The sequence below is a fragment of the Megalobrama amblycephala genome, linkage group LG14 (genome assembly GCF_018812025.1).
Source record: "Megalobrama amblycephala isolate DHTTF-2021 linkage group LG14, ASM1881202v1, whole genome shotgun sequence".
NCBI classification, from domain to species: Eukaryota; Metazoa; Chordata; class Actinopteri; order Cypriniformes; family Xenocyprididae; genus Megalobrama; species Megalobrama amblycephala.
Window position 1 is genome coordinate 44,687,872 of NC_063057.1, and position 23,342 is coordinate 44,711,213.

Consider the following 23,342-nt stretch of genomic DNA (forward strand, 5'->3'; position numbering starts at 1 on the left):
AAGTGCATATAATCTCATTCGTATCCGGGAGGGAGATGAATGGAAGACGGTTTTCTCCACCACAACCGGCCACTATGAATATCGGGTTATGCCCTTCGGCCTTGCCAACAGTCCATCCGTCTTCCAGGCCTTCATTAATGATGTTTTCCGGGACATGCTGAACAAATGGGTAATCGTGTACATTGATGACATATTGATTTACTCAGATAGTTTCCCCAATCATGTACGCCAAGCCCGGGCAGTTCTTCAGCGGCTCATTGAACACCAGCTCTATGCCAAGCTTGAAAAATGTGAGTTTCACAAAACTTCCACTTCGTTCCTGGGTTACATCATTAGTGCAGAGGGGGTTGCCATGGACGACAGCAAAGTTCAAGCAGTGGTAAACTGGCCATTACCCGCTACAATTAAAGAACTGCAACGCTTCTTAGGATTTGCAAATTTCTACAGACGTTTTATCCGAAACTTCAGTCTGATCACTGCACCACTCACTTCTATGCTAAAGAAGGGAAACAACAAGCTGGTTTGGTCCACTGTCACTTCAGATGCGTTCCGCAGACTAAAGGATCTGTTCACTTCTGCCCCAATTCTGCATCATCCAGACCCCGAACGGGAGTTCATCGTAGAAGTCGACGCTTCTAGTACCGGAATCGGTGCCATCCTCTCCCAACGTCAGGGCAATCCAGCCAAACTATACCCTTGCGCCTTCTATTCCCGTAAACTCACACCCTCCGAGCAGAACTATGATGTCGGTGATCGAGAACTCCTGGCCATGAAGGCCGCCCTGGAGCAGTGGCGGCACTGGTTGGAGGGGAGCAAACATCCATTCACTGTTCTCACGGATCATCGCAACCTGGAATATTTACGCTCTGCCAAACGTCTCAATCACCGTCAAGCCAGGTGGGCCAGCCGACTGCCCAGCCGATCGCACCTATGTACCTCCTCCTCTTCGTCGCACCTACACACCGCACCCAGCGCAGGACATCCGGGAATCACTGCCACCATCCAACTGGTCAACAATTGCTTTTTTGTGGTCTCATTGCAAACTGACGTCATTACTTAGTACATAATGCTCATCTGTCAAGCCACGAAATCATCCCGTCAACTACCAGCAGGACTCTTACAGCCACTACCCATTCCTCAACGCCCTTGGTCACATATCACCATAGATTTTATAACCGATCTCAAAAATTCTCAGGGTCATACAACATTCTCCGTCATAGATCGTTTTCCAAAGCCTGTCGATTCCTACCACTACCCAAGTTACCGACAGCCTTAGAAACTGCGGAACATCTCTGCAACTTCGTGTTCCGCTTTTATGGCCTCCCGAAGACATCGTTTCGGACAGAGGACCACAGTTTACGTCACGTCTTGGACAGCTTTTCCAAGGCCTAAATGTGAACGTAAGCCTAATCTCCGGGTACCATCCACAGGCCAACGGACAGGCTGAGAGACAACCAGGAAGTCATCCGATATCTTCGCTCCTATTGCCATCAGAATCAGTCAGAATGGAGTCGGTACCTGTTCTTTTACATTTACATTTACGCATTTGGCAGACGCTTTTATCCAAAGCGACTTACATTGCATTATACTATACATTTGTATACGAGTATGTGCAATCCCTGGGATTGAACCCATGACCTTGGCATTGCAAGTGCCATGCTCTTACCACTGAGCTACAGGAAAGCTGGGCGGAATACGTTCAAAATTCCCTTGTGAAACCAGCCACAGGGCTTTCGCCTTTCAAGTGCATCCTGGGTTATCAACCGCCACTTTTCCGCTGGTCTGGTGAACCCACAGATCTCCCGGCAGTGAATCATTGGCTTCAGCGAAGTGAAGAGGTCTGGAACGGGGCCCATGTACAGCTTCAACGAGCTGTCCGGCGACAAAAGGAACAAGTTGATCGCTCCAGACGTCCTCATCCCGGTTATCGCCCCGGACAAATGGTCTGGCTATCCACTCGGGACTTGCGTCTTCGGCTCCCCTGTAAAAAGCTCAACCCCGGCGTGGGTCCATTCAAGGTCTCCGTCAAATAACCCCAAAATCGCTTAGCTCTACCTCCAGAATACCGTATCTCACCCACTTTCCATGTGTCTCTGCTTAAGCCCGCAGGTGGTCCGATTGGAGGGGAGGGCCCAGACGAGACTGGTGACCAGAGACCTCCTCCCCTCATCGTGGAAGGCGAGGAGGCTTACCAGGTTCACAAACTCATGGATTCTCGACGTCGGGGTGGTCGTCTACAATATCTCGTCGACTGGGAGGGGTTTGGCCCGGAGGAGCGGTCCTGGGTCAATGCCAACGACATCCTAGATCCAAATCTCATCACCGAGTTCCATAGGACCCATCCGGCGCGTCTGGCCCCTCGTCCTTGTGGAAGACCCCAGCGTCGCCAGCGGATCGCACCTATGTCCTCCTCCTCTTCGTCAAAGGGTCATCCAGTGGGTACACACCGCACCCAGCGCAGGACATCCGGGAATCACTGCCACCATCCAACTGGTCAACAATTGCTTTTTTGTGGTCGTCATTGCAAACTGACGTCATTACTTATGTACATAACTGCTCCATCTGTCAAGCCACGAAATCATCCCGCCAACTACCAGCAGGACTCTTACAGCCACTACCCATTCCTCAACGCCCTTGGTCACATATCACCATAGATTTTATAACCGATCTCAAAAATTCTCAGGGTCATACAACAATTCTCACAGTCATAGATCGTTTTCCAAAGCCTGTCGATTCCTACCACTACCCAAGTTACCGACAGCCTTAGAAACTGCGGAACATCTCTGCAACTTCGTGTTCCGCTTTTATGGCCTTCCCGAAGACATCGTTTCGGACAGAGGACCACAGATTACGTCACGTCTGTGGACAGCATTCTTCCAAGGTCTAAATGTGAACGTAAGCCTGACCTCCGGGTACCATCCACAGGCTCGTCCTCGTGGAAGACCCCGGCGTCGCCCGCCTCCTCGCTTCAGGAGCCACTCGCAGGGAGGGGGCTCTGTCACGAATACGGTCTCTGTGGCTCCCTCTGATCGCCACCTGAGGGCACCCTCGCCGGAATACTAACCCACGCTGGACTACATTACCCATATTCCCCACTCAGACTGATTACCCATGCACCTGATCCATATCATCCTAGACTATTTAAGACGCACACACACACACACACATTTGCAAAGTCTTGTTCTGCCTAGTCTGACATTTCTGAGCGTTATCTACCTTGTATTGATTCCCTGTGTATGACCCTGGACTGTTTGTTACCTCTGTGCTCTGCTCGCTGTCTGCCCTGTGACTCTATTGCCTGTTCTCTGGATTCTCCTGTCTTGTCTGCCGACCGCCCTGAGTGCTTGCCTGGTACTGATTCTGATTTCGACTCACCTCTGACATTGTATCTGCTGTTATCTGACCCTTGCCTGTACGACCACGATTATTGGTTAATAAAGCTGCACATGGATCTCTCCGAGTCTCCCGCCTCGTTACACCCAGGTTGGGAACTACTAGTCTATGGTCTCACTCCAGTCTATGTGAAATTAGACAATTTCCAGTTATTATTGTTAAGTTTATTGTGCTTGCAACTAAAAAAAAAAGAAAAAAAAAGATCTACATGATACACATAAACAACACATTTTGATTCAAAACAGCAAATTTTTTTGCAGGTATGATTAAATTGCCTTCCTCCAGAGTGAATGAGTTTTTTTTTTTTTTTTTCGATATTATACATGTTGTGAACCTCTTGCCACAATCTGCAAATGCTTCAATAATTACTTTGTAAATTATGTTTTTTTTAGGACTATTGAAATGTGGAACTCTTTTCACACTACCAACACATGAAAGGCCTCTATCCATTGTGATACCTCATATGACACTTAAGGTTTCCTTCAAATCTGAAATTCTTTCCACAAAGATGGCATATGAAAGGCTTCTCTCCAGAGTGAACTCTCATGTGAGTCTGAAGGTTTGCTTTACGTGTGAAACTCTTTCCACACTGAAGGCAGGTGAAAGGCTTCTCTCCAGAGTGAATTCTAATGTGAATCTCAAGGATTGCTTTGCTTTTACAAGTCTTTCCACAGTGATGGCACATGAAACGCTTCTCTCCAGTGTGAGTTATTACATGATTCTTAAGGAGATCGCTGTCTGTAAAACTCTTTCCACACTGATGACATATAAAACGGTTCTCTCTTGAGTGAATCTTCTTGTGGAAATTAAGAGTTTCTTTACGTCTGAAACTCTTTCCACACTGATCACATGTGAAAGGCCTCTCTCCAGAGTGACTTCTCATGTGAATCTTCAGATTTCCTTTTCGTGAGAAGCTCTTTCCACACAGTTTGCAGGGGTTAGGACTGTCTCCAGTGTGAATGCTCATGTGGGTAAAAAGAGTTTCTTTACGTCTGAAACTTTTTCCACACTGAACACATGTGAATGGCTTCTCTCCAGTGTGAATTCTCATGTGAATCGTCAGATTTCCTTTTCGTGAGAAGCTCTTTCCACACAGTTTGCAGGTGAATGGATTCTCTCCAGTGTGAAGTCTCATGTGGGTATTAAGTGTTGTTTTATACGCAAAACATTTTCCACAGTGATCACATGTGAATGGCTTTCCAGTGTGAATGTCCATGTGATTTTTAAGGCTAACTTTATTAATGAAACTCTTTCCGCAGTGATCGCACATGAAAGGCCTCTCTCCAGTGTGGATTCTCATGTGATTCTTTAGGTTTCTACTGACTCGAAAACTGTTTCCACACTCATGGCACATGAATGGCTTCTCTCCAGTGTGAGTTTTTACATGCCTCTCAAGGTATTTCCTGTCTGTGAACCTCTTTCCACACTGATGACATATAAAATAGTCCTCATTTGAGTGAATCTTCATGTGGTTATTAAGCTTTTCTTTACATCTGAAACTCTTTCCACACTGACCACATACAAACGGCTTCTCTCCAGTGTGAATTCTCATGTGATTCTTAAGGCTTTCTTTTTGTGAGAAGCTCTTCCCACACAGTTTGCAGGTGAAAGGCTTCTCTCCAGGGTGAACTCTCTTGTGGACATCAAGGTTTTGTTTTTGTGTTTGATTAGAAATGTTAGATTTGGTCTTCTGAGCTCTTTTTCGTGAGTCCAGCTTTTCAGTCTGTGTGGATTTTTCTCCAGTTATGAAATAATTTTTCTCTTCCTCTTTATTGAGTTCTTGACTCTCCTCTTTCAGCGGCATCAGGTCTAAGGTGAAAAGGGACAAATACAAATTAACACCAGTGTTACAAGTTCACTTGCCCATCCTGTCTTGATAAATGATATAAACAATTTTGGCTGTGGCAGTATCTTAACATTGGGCAGAGGGGAAAATGGGCTCCTGCTTTGTGGCAATGGAGAAAGTAAAGGTAGATTAAGGAGAAAGAGGGAAGAAAGCTAATGCTGGCAACAGATGAAGGAACCTGTTTAAAGAGGAATTGATTATGGCTGTTGACATCTTAATTGATACTGTTATTTCAATTACTTAAACTACTAAGAATTAGACAAAATGAGCTGCATTTTCACATTCTTTATTAATGAGCAATACATATACAACATGGTGGAGTTAGGAAGGCTAACTAACTATATGTAATAACAACCATGTTACTATATGTAATAGCCAACCATGTCAAAGTTAATTAAAGCCATGTCTCCACCGCACTTTCCCCAGGAACTAGGAACTTTGGGGTGGTACTCGCTAGGTAGCACTTTTTCAGTTTCAGATCTTTCGGGGATGGGAATGGGCGCTTATTATGCTGATTGGTTGAGTTCATGGAGCATTTTGATGGGTTGACTCCCTGCATTTTATTTCAACCATCGTTGTCTGTTGCGGTGCATGCAGTAAGAGTTGTTTGCTATTTGAATCAACAATGGAGTTTAAAAAATACAACTGGGACTGACGATGGACTGACGATGAGGTTCATGCTTAATTAAGCTTAAATGCAGAGGACGAAATCCAGCGGGAACTGGACTATCTTCACGGTACTTTAGAACGCTATGGAAACGCAGCTAGCAATAGGTCTGGGGGAAAAAGTTCCTGGGGACAAATTGTTCCGGGTAATTTCGGTGGAAAAGCAGCTTAATAGAGCAATACTTCGGTGCGGGTTGGAAATCAATAGGCACAGGTGGACTGCGGGTCCAATAGCCAAGACTATTATGACTCATAGTACGTTTACATGACAGTGATGTACTAAAAATGGAAAAGTTTTTTTCTTTTTACAGATAACAACCTTATCAAAACTATCCCTGTTAACAAGGATCCGCGAAAAAAAACGCTGTATTACGCATGCCAGACAAGTAGTTGGCAATGTCACTTTGTAAAGAAAGATTACTTGCCTACGCTTATATGCATTCTTTTACAAAGTCCTCGCGCCAAACGCATGCCTATCCACCTTATTTTTACAGTTTACTGCACTTTAATATTCTTCTTGTAATTTCCCTATAGCCGCTAATAAATCAGAAGTCTTGCACATTTACAGAAATACCTTAAAGGGGACCTATTATGCAAAATTCACTTTTGCATGGTGTTTGGACATAAATGTGTGTTGGCAGTGTGTGTACACCCGCTCCTTTTTAAAAAAAATCATAAGCAGTGTCTCTGAACAAGCCGTTTCCAGATCCCTGGCAGTGTGAGGTCACAAAAGCCACAGGCCCCGCCCACGAATGTTGACAGACACTGAAGTTTGAACATAGAACCGCCCTGTGTGCGTTCACAGCGAGTCCGCCATTGCTGCACTGACGAACGTCTCCCAAGCGTTTTGTGTTTGGTGTTCTGTAACTGGATGGATTAATCCACATAACTCTCTCCATTTACTCCCTAAACGAGGTGGATTAACTTGGTTTTCCAGGAAAATGCTCCCTCAGTTCTGCCAAAATTCGTTTATGTCTGCGAAAATCATTTCACACCGGACTGCTTAGTGAACGAATATCAATACAAAGGGACAATACAAAACAGAGACTGTGCTAAAAATGTGCTACTCAAGGATACACAAGTAAAAACTGTTTGTGATCCAGCTTACAGTCTCCAGAGTGATACTGGATACGGCAGTAATGAAGGTGAGGGGACTTTATTACAGTTCATCTGAGTTTACTTACCGGTATAAAGTTTATTAAGCACCACCCGAAAGGCATAAGGTCTTTATATATTTGTTTACTGTTAGTTGTAACGAGTGTTTCTGTGTAATTCGCTGTATATGTTGGTGATAATACAAGGGAAAGAGAGAGAGTTTATGGATAATATTTTAATGCATGCTTGCGTGTTTTATTCAGCTCTTACAGTGATTTTCTAGAGTGAAAACATATGCTTCATCTTTTGTGTGAAGTACAATAAACGTCATAAAACTCATCTGTATAGTTTTGGCCATCATTCGGACGGTACAACAGGCTTGTACTAATATGGTGGATAAAAACAAGACGACAATATAAGTTATAACCGTAATTTAATTAAACTATACCTGTTCTATCTCCATGCAGCATATATTCACAGTCAGTGGCGTAGCAAGTTAGCCCTCGGCCCGTATGCAAAAAATTTTCACGGGCCCCCCTCGGTTTCGCGGGGGGTGGAGGGGATGTGCGTCGAATGAGTCCCAGGACTTTAATATGAATAAGATATTATCACTAACATGCAGACAAAACTTGTTTAAAAAAAAAAAAAAAAAAACATTTCTAGGAATGACAATACTATATGCTGTCCTCCATCATTTTGACTTTGCATTTAAAAAATGTCAAAAAAAAAAAAAAAAGGCTTTTCAACACAGTCTAAATTTGAATTTGACCCATTCGACTCTGGCTTTGGAATTTAAGAATGATCATCATTTCAGATACGATGAGTGCTAAGATTTATGTTATTAAGTTATGAATGAATTATTCTGTCACAGACTTTTTTTAATGCACGTTTTCCTAATAAATTTACTAAAAGTTTCTTCTCTAAATATGTTTCCGCCACGTTTTATGTGAATTTTATTTCGTTGAATAAAGACTATCTACCCCAACGAGTACGAGTTACTTTTATTCACATCCTGAAATGTGCAGACGTAGTCGTTTTTTTTTTCTTTCTTTTTTTTTTTTTTCTTCAGAAAACCATTATGACTCATTTAAAATTCTGTGCTACTTACATTACTGCATGCATACGTTTCAGAAACCCACTTGAAAAACGGCAGAAATGGTCCATTTATTCAGATTCTTAATGATTTTCAGTACATTTAAAATAGATAGGCTATAGCAAGTTATTGACAACATTAATAATATACTTCATTTTTCTGAACATGTACACGGATTCTGTCTCACGCACAGACGTGCGTGTGAGGCTTTGAAAGTATTTGGCTACAGAAAGACGCGTTCGGCGTGTGCAATGCGCACTATCTAGTGGACTTTTGTTTTTAAGCACTCAATTCACTCTCGCATGGGCTGTTGTACAGTACACACACTGTCCATGCCATCACGAAAATTGGGCTGCACCGCAAACCCTCCTGATGATGAATGTTCGTGATGCGGACGGTGCGCGGACGCCCGTAGTATACTTTGGGGTTAAGCCCGTAATAGCTGGCCCCCAATCCGCCCGGGCCCATATGCACGTGCATACCTTGCATGCCCAGACGCTACGCCACTGTTCACAGTTTCTCTCATTATAGTGCATCCTGACTGAATCCTGTCACCAGAGAATCAGCTTGTGAAGCTCCGCCCTCTTAGGATGATCGCAGCAGCTCATTTGCATTTAAAGGGTCAACGCTGAAACAGCTCGTTTTTGCTCAACCACTAAAAGTGGCAATTTTAACATGCTATAAAAATTATCTGTGAGGTATTTTGAGCTAAAACTTCACATACACACTCTGGGGACATCAGAGACTTATTTTACATCTTGTAAAAAAGGGCATAATAGGTCCCTTTTAATTCTGCGTTGACAAATAAGGTGAATCATGTACATGCCATCACCGTTTTCAAAGATTCACGTTTTTGCAGTTTAGATGGAGATGACAATGGTATCATTTTCAAAAACCTGTACTTTGAAACCAGTTTTCAAAAGTTTCTTTTTAGGCCACCAAATGCCATTGTCGTGTAAATTAACAGCCAAAACCCATAAAAAGTTTTCCATTTTTAGTTGAAAACGGTGTTGTGTAAACACTGTCGGTACCCACTGACAGGCAGCTGCTTTCAAACAGTCCCATGCTTATTTGTGTTCACACTGTGTAGTCTGAAGACCGTCAAAGGTTTGGTTTCTAATTACAACACGATTTATAGTGTTGAGCACTGAGTATATATATGAAGCAAGTGAAAAGCTAAATCTTATACACTACGTGATATTTAACAGGAAACCAGTGTAACCGATAAAGAACAGGAGATTTGTGCACAATGTAAGAGGTTCTAGTAATTATGCGGGCAGCTGATTTCGCACAATGCGTGAAGTAACTAGAGCATGTACAAGAATGGCTGTGGTATCGGGTTTAAAAAATAGACGAAGAATACTGATGTTCGGTAGGTGGAAATATGCAGACAGAGTGACATTATTAACATGCATTTCAAAAGATAGACACCAAGGATGACACCCAAACTTAACCTGAGAAGACAGGGAAATTATGGAATTATCAATAGTAAGTGAAAAGCTGTAAAACAGATGTTCAGTAGCCCCTCACTGCAGAACACTCGAGATCCAGGGGGCAGAGTCAGGTAGGTTAAGGGATATGTAGAGTGGGAGGAGTTGGATATAGACCCCCTGGATCTTGTGTTCTGCAGTGAGGACCATCTCGAGCATTGCGTTGTCAAAGCTGGTATTGTTGCTTCAAAAATAATCACTTGTATATGTCATTATATTATTAACATTTTGTCTAAATTAAGCTCAGATACTTACAATGTTTTTGACCAGAGAATACTGGAAACGTGTTGTGTCCGTCATTAGAAGGGCCACAACTGAAGGTAGTAAGTGTATTGCATTACGTTTAAAGTGCAAACAACATTAGCCTTATTAGACAAAGTTTCTTCTGAGTGAGTGTGTGTGTATATATTTATTAAACAAGAGCCCAAACAACTGCCTAGTACTTCCATTGTACAGTATCCTTCTACATTTGGCTGAAGAAACCACAAACACTCAATACTGATGCCAACTAAAACACTATAAAGAATTATACTTATTAATTATTAAATAGGGGTCATGAACTGCGTTTTTTATTATTTTATTCTATTGTCTAAGATCCACTTAAGATGTTTGCCACATTTTTTTTTACATTAAAAAAACAAACAAAAACATCATAAGTAATAGGCTATTTTCCACTGTTTTAGAGACTCAATTGTGAAACACTCCCATTTTCTGTGCGTGCCGCATTGAAGATTTGAAAGTAAATGCCCACTGCTATGGTTGGATAACAGTGTTGTGATTTAAAACAAGTTTCAATGCCCCCTGTCAGTTCACGTTTGAATTGTTTTGAAAATTGTGGAATAATGGCAACAAGAGAGGTTCAGCCATACATGTTCGAACCAGAGTCTGATGCTGAAACGCAAGACAATGAACCGACTATGCCTCAAAAACCAAGGATATTCCAGTCTGACAACTTGCTAAGTTCTTATCTATATTTTTCTTTATTTCTTATGTATTTGTGTGGTTGTTCTAACTTGATTTCATAGTGTAACTGACAATGTTACTTTTAAAAGTAATACATTACAATATTGCGTTACTCCCTAAAAAAGTAACTAATTGAGTTAGCTACTTTTTATGAAAAGTAATGTTACATTAATTTTGCGTTTCTTCCTCACCTGGGCTGGGCTTGTTTGTTTGTTTTTTAATAACAACAAAAAAGGTTCTATTTTTAGCAAATATTAAGGCCCTTTCACACAAAAAGTGAAATGAATAAGCCTCTTACTTTAGAATACTGATCCTTCATTAATGAATAACTACACAGGAACAAATTAATAATGCATTATTAACACTCTAGTAACTACTATTAACTAACAATAAACTCTGATTAATGAATTAGTAAGTAGTAGCGCTCAGTTGAATGTGGTAGTTCACTATTAACTTATCAGTAACTACTGTTTTTTCATTCCTCCCAGAGAACTACTAAGAACTACTATATACAGGTTCATAATTAACATGAATGATGCATAATGTATAATTAATTCTAAAGTAAAGGCCTTGGTAACCCACTAGTAATGACTGAAGTATTACTAAATACTTAAGAAGGAATTACTAATTATTTGGATCAGTATTCTAAAGTGAAAAACATGATAAATCTCTAGTAACTACTGTCTTTGTAAACTTTTGATGTTTTTGTATGTTTTTGTACAGTAATTCCTTATGGTATATTTGGTAACACTTAAGTAACTACTAGTTGGTTACTATGATCTTCACTTTAGAATACTGATCCAAATAAGAAGTAGTTACTTTAGAGTTATATAGTAACTCTTGAGTTATTACTATCCAATACTTTACAAAAACCTCAAAAGTTTACAATGACTACAGTAGTTACTAGAGAGTTATCATGCTTTTCACTTTAGAATACTGATCCAAATAATTAGTAATTCCTTCTTAGGTATTTGGTAATACTTCAGTCATTACTAGTGGGTTACCAAGGCCTTCACTCTAGAATTAATTATACATTATTCATTATTCACATTAATTACGAACATGTATATAGTAGTTCTTAGTAGTTCTCTGGGAGGTATGAAAAAAAACAGTAGTTACTGATTAGCTAATAGTGAACTACCACCTTTAACTGAGTACTATTACTTACTAATTCATTCATCAGAGTTACTTGTTAGTTAATAGTAGTTACTAGAGTGTTAATAATGCATTACTCATTTGTTCCTGTGTAGTTATTCATTAATGAAGGATCAGTATTCTAAAGTGTTACCGCCTCAGGCTGAAGGAAATGCATATTTATGCCTGTACAGTAGAGGACGCAGCTCAAACAAACCTTTCAGCTGTGCTGCCATTCTGGATTAAAGAACAGGATACAGAAGAAGTAAATTCAACACTCTTATTTCTTAATCTAATCTAAAGAAATTTAATCTTCTAATCTTCTCTGTCCATTATTGAAGGTCAGCAGCAAAGACATTAGTTAATAAATTGAGATTAAATACAAAAAGTATATCTGTGTAATTTAAAGGTGCCCTAGATTATGTTTTTAAAAGATGTAATATAAGTCTAAGGTGTCCCCTGAATGTGTCTGAAGTTTCAGATCAAAATACCCCATAGATTTTTTTTTTATTAATTTTTTTAACTGCCTATTTTGGGGCATCATTATAAACGTGCCGATTTTATGCTGCGGCCCCTTTAAATCCCGTGGTCCATGCCCACAGAGCTCGCGCTTGCCTTGAACAGTGCCTTAACAAAGTTTACACAGCTAATATAACCCTCAAAATGGATCTTTACAAAGTGTTCGTCATGCATGCGGCATGCATGCGTTGGATTATGTGAGTATTGTATACTGTTATATTGTTTACTTCTGATTTTGAATGAGTTTGATAGTGATCCGTGGCTAACGGCTAATGCTACACTGTTGGAGAGATTTATAAAGAATGAAGTTGTGTTTATGCATTATACAGACTGCAAGTGTTAAAAATGAAAATAGCGACGGCTCTCTTGTCTCCGTGAATACAGTAAGAAACGATGGTAACTTTAACCACATTTAACAGTACATTAGCAACATGCTAACGAAACATTTAGAAAGAGTTTACAAATATCACTAAAAACATCATGTAATCATGGATCATGTCAGTTATTATCGCTCCATCTGCCATTTTTCGCTGTTGTTCTTGCTTGCTTACCTAGTCTGATGATTTGGTTGTGCACATCCAGACGTTAATACTGGCTGCCCTTGTCTAATGCCTTTTATAATGTTGGAAACGTGGGCTGGCATATGCAAATATTAGGGGCGTACGCCCCGACTGTTACGTAACAGTCGGTGTTATGTTGAGATTCGCCTGTTCTTCGGAGGTCTTTTAAACAAATGAGATTTATATAAAAAGGAGGAAACAATGGAGTTTGAGACTCACTGTATGTCATTTCCATGTACTGAACTCTTGTTATTTAACAATGGCAAGATAAATTCAATTTTTCATTCGAGGGCACCTTTAATATAGCTAATTATTACAGGTTTGCATAAATTATGAGATTGCATTTAACTGTTTTGTGCAAGTGAGATGAGTAATTACATGTTCATATGTATTCTAGAACTACAATAACCATCATGTTCACACAGTGCACACACCACCTCTGCATTTATTTCTCTTAACATGGAAACAGGAGAGCTGTCAGTCAATAAATGTGAAAAAGTAACTTAGATATTTTGTTGTAAATTTAAAAAGTAATACGTTACTTTAATAGTTACTTGAAAAAAATAATCTGATTACGTAACTCAAGATCCTTATAATGCGTTACCCCAAACACTGGTAACCGAAGATACTACAGAAAGTTTTTAGTAAAAGTTCAAATATATACCAACAATTATGCGTATTTCATATGCTTTTTAAGTCTTGGTTGTGGACCCTTCTGTGAATAATGGTTAGACAAAGTACATATTGAGTACATATCAAACAATCTGTGGCAAAGTAATAGTGACAAAGTAAAAACTTTTTGCAAAGTAAAAACACTTTATTTTAAGGTGTCTTTGTTACACTAATTATACATTTAAGTACTGAGTAATATTAATTACCTACATCTAATATTAATTACATACATGTACTTACTACAGGGTTACGATTAGGGTTTGGTTTGAGTGCATATAATTATGCATAATTTATAGTTGTTACAATAGTAGCTGCATGTAAGGTGTAACAATGACACTAAAATAGTGTTACCAACTTTTTTTTTTTTACTTGCGTGCGTGTTGCGTCAGTTCCAATATAGAGGGCAAAGCATCATTCTTTAATTTCAGCCTCTGAAAATCTGCCATTGTCTTGTTTACAAAGGAATCCGCGTTGAAATGAAGTGAACAAATGCGGTCTTCATGTGGATAATTCCTACTTCTGAAGTCGCGATTACAAGCTTATCGCATTCAAGTTTCGAAACGGGAGGGTGTTCATGTGCAATGCTTACCTAGGAAAATCGTATATACGATAATTCTGAGAGCACGTGAAGGCAGTTATACTCATGCAATCTGGAACCTCATTAAAAAATAAAGTTCAACCATACATTCCTAATGTTGGAATCAGAAGGAAGGTTATCCAATGACTGTTTTTCCACAACCTGACACTGCTCAACATTTTGCATTCTTCAGTTGCTCAATCTAGTGTTAGCGTTATGAATGTTATTTACCTACTATTTGTCATGCACGAATCAGTGGGCTGGGCTACAATGGTAACAATGTTGAAGTAGGCGCTGATCTTCTGCAGAAGCATTCTTTCAAATATCTTGGCACATTCCAGAACGAGTCATTTTCGAGGAAGTTTTCAGTTCTGAAAAAAACAGGATATTCTTATAGTATGATAGCCTCTTATATGTCAAAAGCTCAAAGAAAATTTTTATTTCTCAATTCATGACCCCTTTAATAATAGTATAGTAATATACACTTGATAGATTCACCTACTTTAATGCATTTATTATTGTGCATGTAATCAAGTTCTAAGAAGTTAAAAACATGTAGTCCATTATCAATGAAAATTTGCTCTTAATTTATATTGGATAATGATGCAAGCACAGTAGCAAAATGAACAATTTAAACAGAACCGTTGGCCTGAAGCACGCTCAAAGGGATGGCACCCATTGAAAAATTGATCTCACAAAATTACAGCAATGCATCTACCAACAATGTATTAGCAGTCTGTCATTTTGTTTTGTTTTGTTTTGTGTATGCATGTGAGTGAGTGACTGAGCGTGTTTGTGTTTCCTAGTGTTTTAGATTGTCATAAAAGCTGTGGAAGTCTTTTGGTATGATCTCCTTGAGGTCTTGGAGGTGTCTGTATTTCATCTCCTTTATCTTCAGGCTCTCTGTATAGAGTGGAGTGACTGAAGGTGTGGCTGAGGTGGTGTGTTGTATTTGTTGGCGCTTTGAAAATGGAGTCCAATCAGCCGAGTGCTGGATCTTGAAGTCCATCGTGCCATTAATGTTGTACCTAATAACATGCAAAAAGAAAGAGTTTACAGATTTCGAACACCACCATTTACACAGCATTATTATACTTTTGCTGGTGAAAGACACATGATTTTAGTTTGAAAGTTACCTGATGGCTCTGATATCAGATGAGTCATCAAGTTTGATCCCTGGGTGGATAGACTTGCAGAGCCTCAGTTTGGTGAAGTCTTGGAAGAAGTTATGGTCCACATATTTGACTTTATACGGGTTGGGCTTGGAGCACGCCTTCTTCATCTGGGCAACATATTGCGCTGGGACATAGATCTCCTGGTTTCTCAGACGTCTCTCAATGACAGTGTGCACTGAGTCACATTCCATCTCTGTATGCCCCTTCTCCAGGAACCTCTGAATCACTACCTTCTCATTCTCTGTGGAAAACTTCAGAAGAGCATTGCTGAGCACCAAATTATGGTTTTGGTTCCCACAACTATCGCTCCACAAAATGTACTTCTCATACTCCTTATGCTCAGAGAGGAAATCGGTGACACAGGATGCAAACTCACTGGAAGAGAGAGCTCCCTCACCTTCATGCCAGACATAGCAAGTGGTGTCGTGTGTAGATATGTCATAAATTGTAAAGTTGTGGACGGCGAGTTTTGTTTTATAGTAAAGAGCCGATGAGTTAAATCTGGGGCAAAGGAGGAGGGCTTGCAGATCCATGCAGACAACCATGGTCTTTTCGCTCGCATCATTTTTGTCCTGCAATTTTGCCGCACAGGCCTCTTCAGTTTTAAGCAAGTGGACCTGCCACTCGTTATCTGACAAGTTACCAGCCTTGAAGGAGCAGCAGGTATTACACTGGTCCTTCTTTGGATGGTAAAGACTGAGGTTCTGCTGCCTTAATTCTTCTGAGAAGACCTGCCTTGAGAATGGTCTCAGCATCTTTTCCTCAGCAGCTCGATGGTACACATTATACACATCAATCACAGACTTAAAGACAGGCTCCAGGAACTGTTTTGATGTTGACGACCTACAGAAGTGGGAAGGCACCTTAGGGAGATCCCGTAGAAAACTCTTCATGAACTCTTGAGCCTTACGTCGGTGACATAATGCTTCATTCTGCTGTGTATTTCCTGTGTCTTGCACCCAGTTAAGGGCAGACCATTCCCCTAGTCCGAGTGTTGCCAAAAACAAACTCTTGCACACCCTTTTTCTCTGTCCATCAACTTTTAAAAAGAAATTAAGAGTAGATGACCTTCTTGAATTTTCAGACCCCCTTCTCCTCTGTACTGGGATGACGTCTACCAAACTACGCACATAAATTTTTTTCTCTTCCCAGTTCATGTTCTCCCAGAAACATTTAAAAATATTCTCCCTGTCTGCTTCTCCAATTGTACTGCAGTGATGCTTGGAGGACTTCATGCATCCAGCTGACTGGCATCTTGGTCCCATCACCCGGGGCTCTATGTTAGCCTGTTCTTTCCCGCTTATCCCAACATAGGGTTGTCCCATCATTCTTCTTTTTTTCTGCACACACTTCCAATTACTTGTACCCTTCCTCTTTCTTCCTCGAACTCTAACACTCTCGCTGCCATCACAGGAATCTAACAAAAAAACAACAAGAGAAAACATTAGTGTGTATGTATATATGTGTGCTACTGCTGTGAAATGTGCCCATCTATTCATTCAACAATAATTACCACTCATTACACTGTTTATGAGTTGTGTAGGAATTGATATTTCAATGTACTATTAACTCATTGTTCACTATACCTGCTTCAGTTTCAAATTCCTCTCTACACTCTCCAGTGTCGTTTCCTCATTCCCTTTCTCTGAGCTGGGATTATCTCCCATTCTTTTTTGTTCTACCTTTTTGCTGTTCTCTCCTTCTTTGCTGTCTCTATCTGTGTCTAACCTCCTCATAGGACACAATGACCATTGCACACATTTCCTCCAAGGACACAGACATTGTATAAAAAAAAAAATAGCAGTAGTTTGCCTAAATAGCAACAATTTGGTTATCTAGCCATACAGCTGATACTTCTGCTGATGACAATCTTAAATAGCGATAAAACAAACCATAAGCTACAACTTTAGTCTGATCATTTCTTGTCACATCACTAGTCTCCTCAGCAAACTATTCAATTTATAAATCACAATGTTAACATCAGAGCTAAATTTTGTTAAACAGATACAATGCATATTTTGCAACCACCTAAGGCTAATTCTAAAACATATTTGCCTAAGAAGAAAGATCAATGCTTACCTTCAGCTCTGCTGTTCGCGGCACTTCAATTCAAAAAACGGGGTGGAGTTACAGGGTTTTGCCCACAGTTTGAGGATCCAATGGAGTTACGAGGTTTAGTCAAAAGCTCTTTTAAATACTTTTTATTTTGGTTAAATACTTGTAAAACCCACAGAGAGACGTGAAGGGTGACCAATAGTAAGGATACGAGGTTTTCGCCCAACAGTAACATTTTCTTGACTTGTGTACTTGTTTTTGTATTGTGTAACATTATATATATATCCCAAATGTTTCCAACAATATTTAAATCCTAAGCAAACAGCTATTTTAACCAGTGTAATGACCTACTCATTATGTCGCTTGTCAGTGATGTCATATCCACGTTACCATAAATTTCCATTTTTTCTTCCATAGAAACCATGAAAACACCAAAAACGTTTTAATGTATTTCCCCGTTTCACAGACAAGGAAAATAAATGTTTTTTTTTTTTTTTCTCTTCAGATACTTTTGTATAATAATAAAGTGATTTTTCATTGTTTCCAATTTAGAAGTTGATGTTTAAATGTTACACAAATTAATTATATTATTTTTCCTAATTTAACGAGTGTCATCGTAATAATAAACACCCAAAAGTGGAAGTAGGATTTTCTCATGTTCACTTGAAGCAATGAATATACAAGACAAGAGGCGTAATGCTGATGCTTTTTTGCTAACAGCCACTAGGTGGTTCTTCGGTAGCACAGTGAAAATGGAGTGAAAATGCCAACTGGACAACAGCACAGATACAAAGAAAGAATGACAATGAAAAAGAAGTCAAAGTGGAATAAGAACGCAATGTTCGGCAATCCACTGCAAAAAAACTCAGTGAGCGCAGTGGAGTAGTGTGAGACACGGAGAAGTGTAAAAAGTAATGGTTAGACTCTTTATATGGATCAAAATCTATCATATCCTACGCACCCAAAATCGGCGAATCACCGCCAAATCAGAAGCGCAATAAAAAAAAAATTCTAATTAAGTCATCAGTAAATTTTATGACACCAGTAAATGTTGTATTATCTTATACACGTTTTACGTTATCAGTTGTGGAATACAACCATTAAGTACATATTTAAGGTAGTTTTATTCAACTTTACACATTTACTATTACTCCACTTTTGTGAAAAAAAAGTAGAATACTTAAACTATTAAAAGAATTTGATGATTTCTTATCTATTGATTGTATGTTATGTGTTGTCATTCTTCAGGTTGGATTTCAGCATTAATACAAAGGTTTTTTTTTTTTTAACAAAGTAGTTGATATTGCCATATGCAGAGTCGCATTCACCCCAAAATAGTGGAGGCGAGGGCTGCTGTTGGACGCTGGTGTTGCAATGGAACGTACTATTGTGCTTTCAGTTCAGTTCAGTTCATTGTCTGCCCACATGAGGCAACCCACTCCATATCAAATAAAACCGCTTTAATTAGGACACTCATCTGACATTCTTCAAAAATATCATTAATTTCTGTAAATCTGGACATTTTAAAATGAATCAAATAACTGAGAATGAAACCAACCTGTTTGTGTGTCAGTATCTTCTTGTTTCAGACTGAATGTTTCTTCAATCTTCAAATCTTCAATCTCCTCTTTAATAAACTCCATCTTTGTTTGTTCCTCAGTATCTTCTTGTTTCAGACTGAATACTTCTTCAATCTTTAGGTCTTCACTCTCCACTTTAATTAACGCCATCTTTATAATATGTCACATGGATCTCAGCTGCTTCACCAGGAGTTTTTCTGTGTTTGAACAATTTGTCATGTTTAAAGGTTTAATTCACCCCGAAATAAAATTCTGTCATTAATTACTCATCCTCATGTCATTCCAAACCTTTAAGACATTCGTTCATCTTCAGAACACAAAGGCGTGTTCACGCAACAGTATTTGCTCTCATGTTAACACAATGTGTCATGGTGCTCTCGTGAACGCGTTGGAGAATAATATGTTGTACTTCACAAACTGAGGTTAAACCACTGGAGTCACATGGATTACTTTAATGATTGTCTTACTACCTTTCAGGGGCTTGAAAGTGGTAGTTGTGTAGACTGTCAATGGATGGACAGAAAGCTCTCAGATTTCATTAAAACAAATCTTCATTTGAGATGAACGAAAGTCTTACGGGTTTGGAATGACATGAGGTTGAGTAAATGACAACAATTTCTTTATTTGTGGGGGAAATAACATTTTAAGAAGAAAATCTCAATACGCTCCCTAGTTCAGTAGTCAGAGCACTGGTAAGGGATTCAGTAAGAGTTAATGGCGTTAAATGACCTGATTAGCCAAACAAACAAACACTCAAAATTAGTGCTTCAAATTAATAAAGGAACAAAATATAGTACATTCTTATCTAGGCATTCATTCATTTTTTACATGTAGTATGTAATAATATATTACACTTCGAAGGAAAAATTTGTAGTTTATAAAAATCAATACGCGTGTTTGTTTGTGTTCTCGTTACACTGTTTTGACCAGTATGTCTCGTCAGCGCGCGGCGATTCGAGCACTTCGAATCACTGAATCATAAAGCATTTGGTTCATTTGACTCGGAGTTTCAAAAAGCTCCGTTTCTTTATCGCTATTTGCCAGTGACCAAATTCGTGTTTATGATGAATTCATTCACGATATCTATGTAGGGAACGAAATGAGACGCACCTTTTCTGTTACTCATGTGTGACTGCGCTTTCCTCACAAAAATAACGCTCATTACTGCTAATTAAAGCATGCAAATATTAGAGCCAATAACAAAAACAGTTTTGCAGCACGTATATTAAACTATAAACTTGATTAAACAGTTTGCATTGATTTAAACAACTTAAATGCTTTAAACCACTAACCTTTCCTCAGCCGAATCACAACAGATACAGCAGCGCGGCGTAGCCTTGTGACGTAATATCCCCAGACCAAAATAAAAGTCCTGTTAACACTCTACTAAATCACAAGCAAAATAATTTGCAATGGGATGAGAAAAATGTTTTTTTCCCTGTTTGAAATCTTGTTTCTGTCCCAATAGATTATTTTTCTTACCCCATTGGCAGATCGTTTTACTTTTTTTTTTTATTCTTCAGAAAACAAGAAAAAAAATCTTATGTCAGTTAACATCAAGTAAAAGCATTTGGATTTGGAAGAATTGTTAGATATTTGGACTGGAAACAAGACAAAAATACTATGTAAGAAAAGTGTCATGTTAAGTTTTCTTTTGGCTTGGTTGTTCTGTTTTTGTTCCTGAGTTTTGAAGATTTCTGAGTATTTCAGTTTATTATCAATACACTGATGCACTTGAATCCAGTCTCCTCTCTACTGCAATAAGAGCCATGACACACAGCTATAGAAACCATCAATATTATACAGAAACACAGTATAACAAGGCGTTGCACTCCATTTAGTCCAGATAACGTGGCCGCTACACCATCAAATCACAATTCTCTTTTGAATTGATTTTGAGCTTAGTTTTTAACAGCAGATGGCGCTCTAGGCTAGTTTTTAAATGTCAAATGCTCAAGAAGAAGAGCTATTATGCGTTTGGCTTAGGGATGGGCGATACTACTTATTTTGTTTTCGATACAATACCAATACTTTCAAGGCCAAAATCGCCGATACCGATACGATACCTCTAATCTGAATTTAAGTTATTAAATTATTAATAATTTAAGTCCTTAAATTATTGAATTACTATGAGTAAAATGGGTAATGGTGCCCACTTAACATTATATTTGAAAGGTATTTTAACATTCAATACGCCTTAATTGCAGTTTATTAGATTATATTTTTGTTTACACATATTTTTGTTTACATGGTTAAAATGTTTATTTGTAGTGTTAACCATGGAAATCTACAAAACTATGGTCACAGTAGTAATGGTTCAGTTTCATAAGAGAGCGCCAGTGACAGGCTGTTGCACCCATAAAATGCAAACTTCGTATTCTGACAGTGTAGTTACAGAACAAAACATCAATATGAACTTTTAATGTTCAATTTAAATAAATGTAATTGCAAAAACTATGTAGGCTACTATTTCATTTTGTTTGTTGTGAAATAAGTCAAACATATCATGTTGTTCTGTCTGCTGTTAAGCATTGTTCAGGGCTGCGTTTCCCAAAAGCATCAATGATTTTTTACAATATTAAACGCATGCAGCTGTTTGAATGTAGTGTCGGCAGTGAGCGAACGCTTTATGTGATTGATTGTTTCTGACTTGCAGCATTTGCGTGTGTTCAGATGAGCAGGAAAATAGATCTACAACACAATTATTCACTAAACATAGGTTATTTGTCCAATTCAATGCATATTGCATGCATTAAATTTATTGTAAATTAAACAAAATCACTGGTAAAAAAAACACCTTAGTATCAATATTTTTATTTGAGTATTGATACTTTCGATACTCAACGTCAGTATCGATATATTGATACTTTATATCGATATGCCCTAGTTTGGCTGAGTCTGAGAATGTACTTGCACCTTAGAATGCTTTTATGTTGCGAGATTAACAGCCCACTGTAAACACTAGTGAAGCAAAGTCTGATTCATTTCCACAAACCAGTTCTTGTCGGACAGTCTGGCTCAAGGAACCGGTTCAAAAAGCCAATTCATAGGTTCTTAACCTCATCATACAATGATGTCTTTATGCATTTCTTTTCTAGCAACTCCGTGTCGTGTTATATCAAAGCAACATTCAAATAAAGTCATTTGTGTCAACGCATATTGAAACATTCAAAATAAAAAGTTATTTGTGTAAACACATAATGCTGATTATTGCCTTTCATTCACATAAGTTAATGGAGTTTGTGGTCACAATTTCATTGGAACGCGGATCCTTTATATTGGATACGACTAACCAATATTGAGTAGCCTACATCTTGTATAAGATTTGCGACCACAGCACACTTTTGATGCACAAACATGGATATTTTCTACATGTCTCAAGTATATAAAAAGAATAAAGCAGTTTTATAAACTCATTGGCTTAATTTAAAATATAATCTGCATGTACAATAAACCATAGTAAAATCTATTTACAATCTCTCGACAAAAAGCTTTTTGTAGCTAATAACATTTTATTTAATAACAGTAGTCATAATATGCATATTTCCAGTACGTGCCTCAGTACGTGCCTACATTGTATCTTCAACTCACTCATCAGACTCCTCTGTAATCCTCATCAAACTTCGACAGTCAGTTGAACCGGTTCATTCGGTTCTTTTTGAGTCGGACGTGCTACTTGGGCTTGTGCGTCTTGCATCGTCAACCCAGAATTAAAGTTTGATTCAGTTACATTAGTGAACCGGTTACTTTCTGAGAACCGGCTCAAAAGAACGATTTGTTCAAGAATCGAACATCACTACCAAACACCCTTGTAATTCGCTTCAACCTTTTCGAAATTTATGAATGATTATTTTATAGAAGGTTCAAGTGGTGTCTGTAAAGCATTGGAAGCAAGTAGAGTACGGCTGTTTCTAAAGCACACACTGCCATCTGCTGTTGAAAACAAAGCTCAGAATCGATTAGAGAGAAAATCGTGATGCATTCGGAAAGTCTCATAATCGATCCAGAATCAGTTCTCGATTCAAGATGCAACGATTTATTGTCCCAGCCCTAGACAAAGGGCGCTTTATTAACCCTTTCACATGTCAGTTTAAAATATTTGATAACCGGGCACATTTTAACGACTAGCTAAAACATTCTTAGACTGAGTTCAAAACATAGCTATTGTTTCCTGCGACTGAAGCAGATTTAAATACTTACACATGGAATTTCAACACCAACTGTAATCGCCGACTGAACGCAACTGGCTCTGACTGGACACGTTTAAGCGTGATCAGTCATAAGTATCAATTTACATTCATAATGGGCCTTACAATCGTTAAGTGTGTGCGCAGCTTAACTGACCCCCCCAGAGTGAGGTTTTTAAGGCGACTGTTATTTTAGAACATTTGCCCTTATTGTTTCCATGGTGATGCCTCATGCTTGTCACGTCACACACCGCAGCCACAATAACACAGTATGACAGATATATCACTTTTATTTTGTTTCTCCTTTTTCATTCAAAAGATTCATGAACTTGCTTAC

The 23,342-nt window shown here is 38.8% G+C and overlaps 1 protein-coding gene and 1 long non-coding RNA gene across 5 annotated transcripts; both read right to left on the reverse strand.

The window, feature by feature from the left end:
* Nucleotides 1-3,542: 3,542 nt before the first annotated feature.
* Nucleotides 3,543-20,230, reverse strand: LOC125245791 (gastrula zinc finger protein XlCGF57.1-like). Of its 4 annotated transcripts, none has more exons than XM_048156543.1 (4): nucleotides 20,111-20,230; nucleotides 18,797-19,015; nucleotides 15,145-16,600; nucleotides 14,418-15,036 (listed from the first exon to the last, which is right to left on the reverse strand). In XM_048156543.1, the coding sequence occupies exons 2-4, from the start codon at nucleotides 18,966-18,968 to the stop codon at nucleotides 14,811-14,813; spliced, it is 1,854 nt and encodes a 617-aa protein (XP_048012500.1). In that variant the 5' UTR covers nucleotides 18,969-19,015; nucleotides 20,111-20,230; the 3' UTR covers nucleotides 14,418-14,810. The 4 variants fall into 4 exon arrangements, with proteins under 4 accessions (XP_048012502.1, XP_048012504.1, XP_048012500.1 ...); XM_048156544.1 differs by lacking the exon at nucleotides 20,111-20,230 and adding an exon at nucleotides 19,929-20,059; XM_048156545.1 differs by lacking the exons at nucleotides 14,418-15,036; nucleotides 15,145-16,600 and adding an exon at nucleotides 3,543-5,202.
* LOC125245959 lies at nucleotides 9,967-10,842 on the reverse strand. The gene is made up of 2 exons (XR_007179651.1): nucleotides 10,434-10,842; nucleotides 9,967-10,384 (listed from the first exon to the last, which is right to left on the reverse strand). It is a non-coding gene; the product is annotated as an uncharacterized LOC125245959 (long non-coding RNA).
* Nucleotides 20,231-23,342: the final 3,112 nt, after the last annotated feature.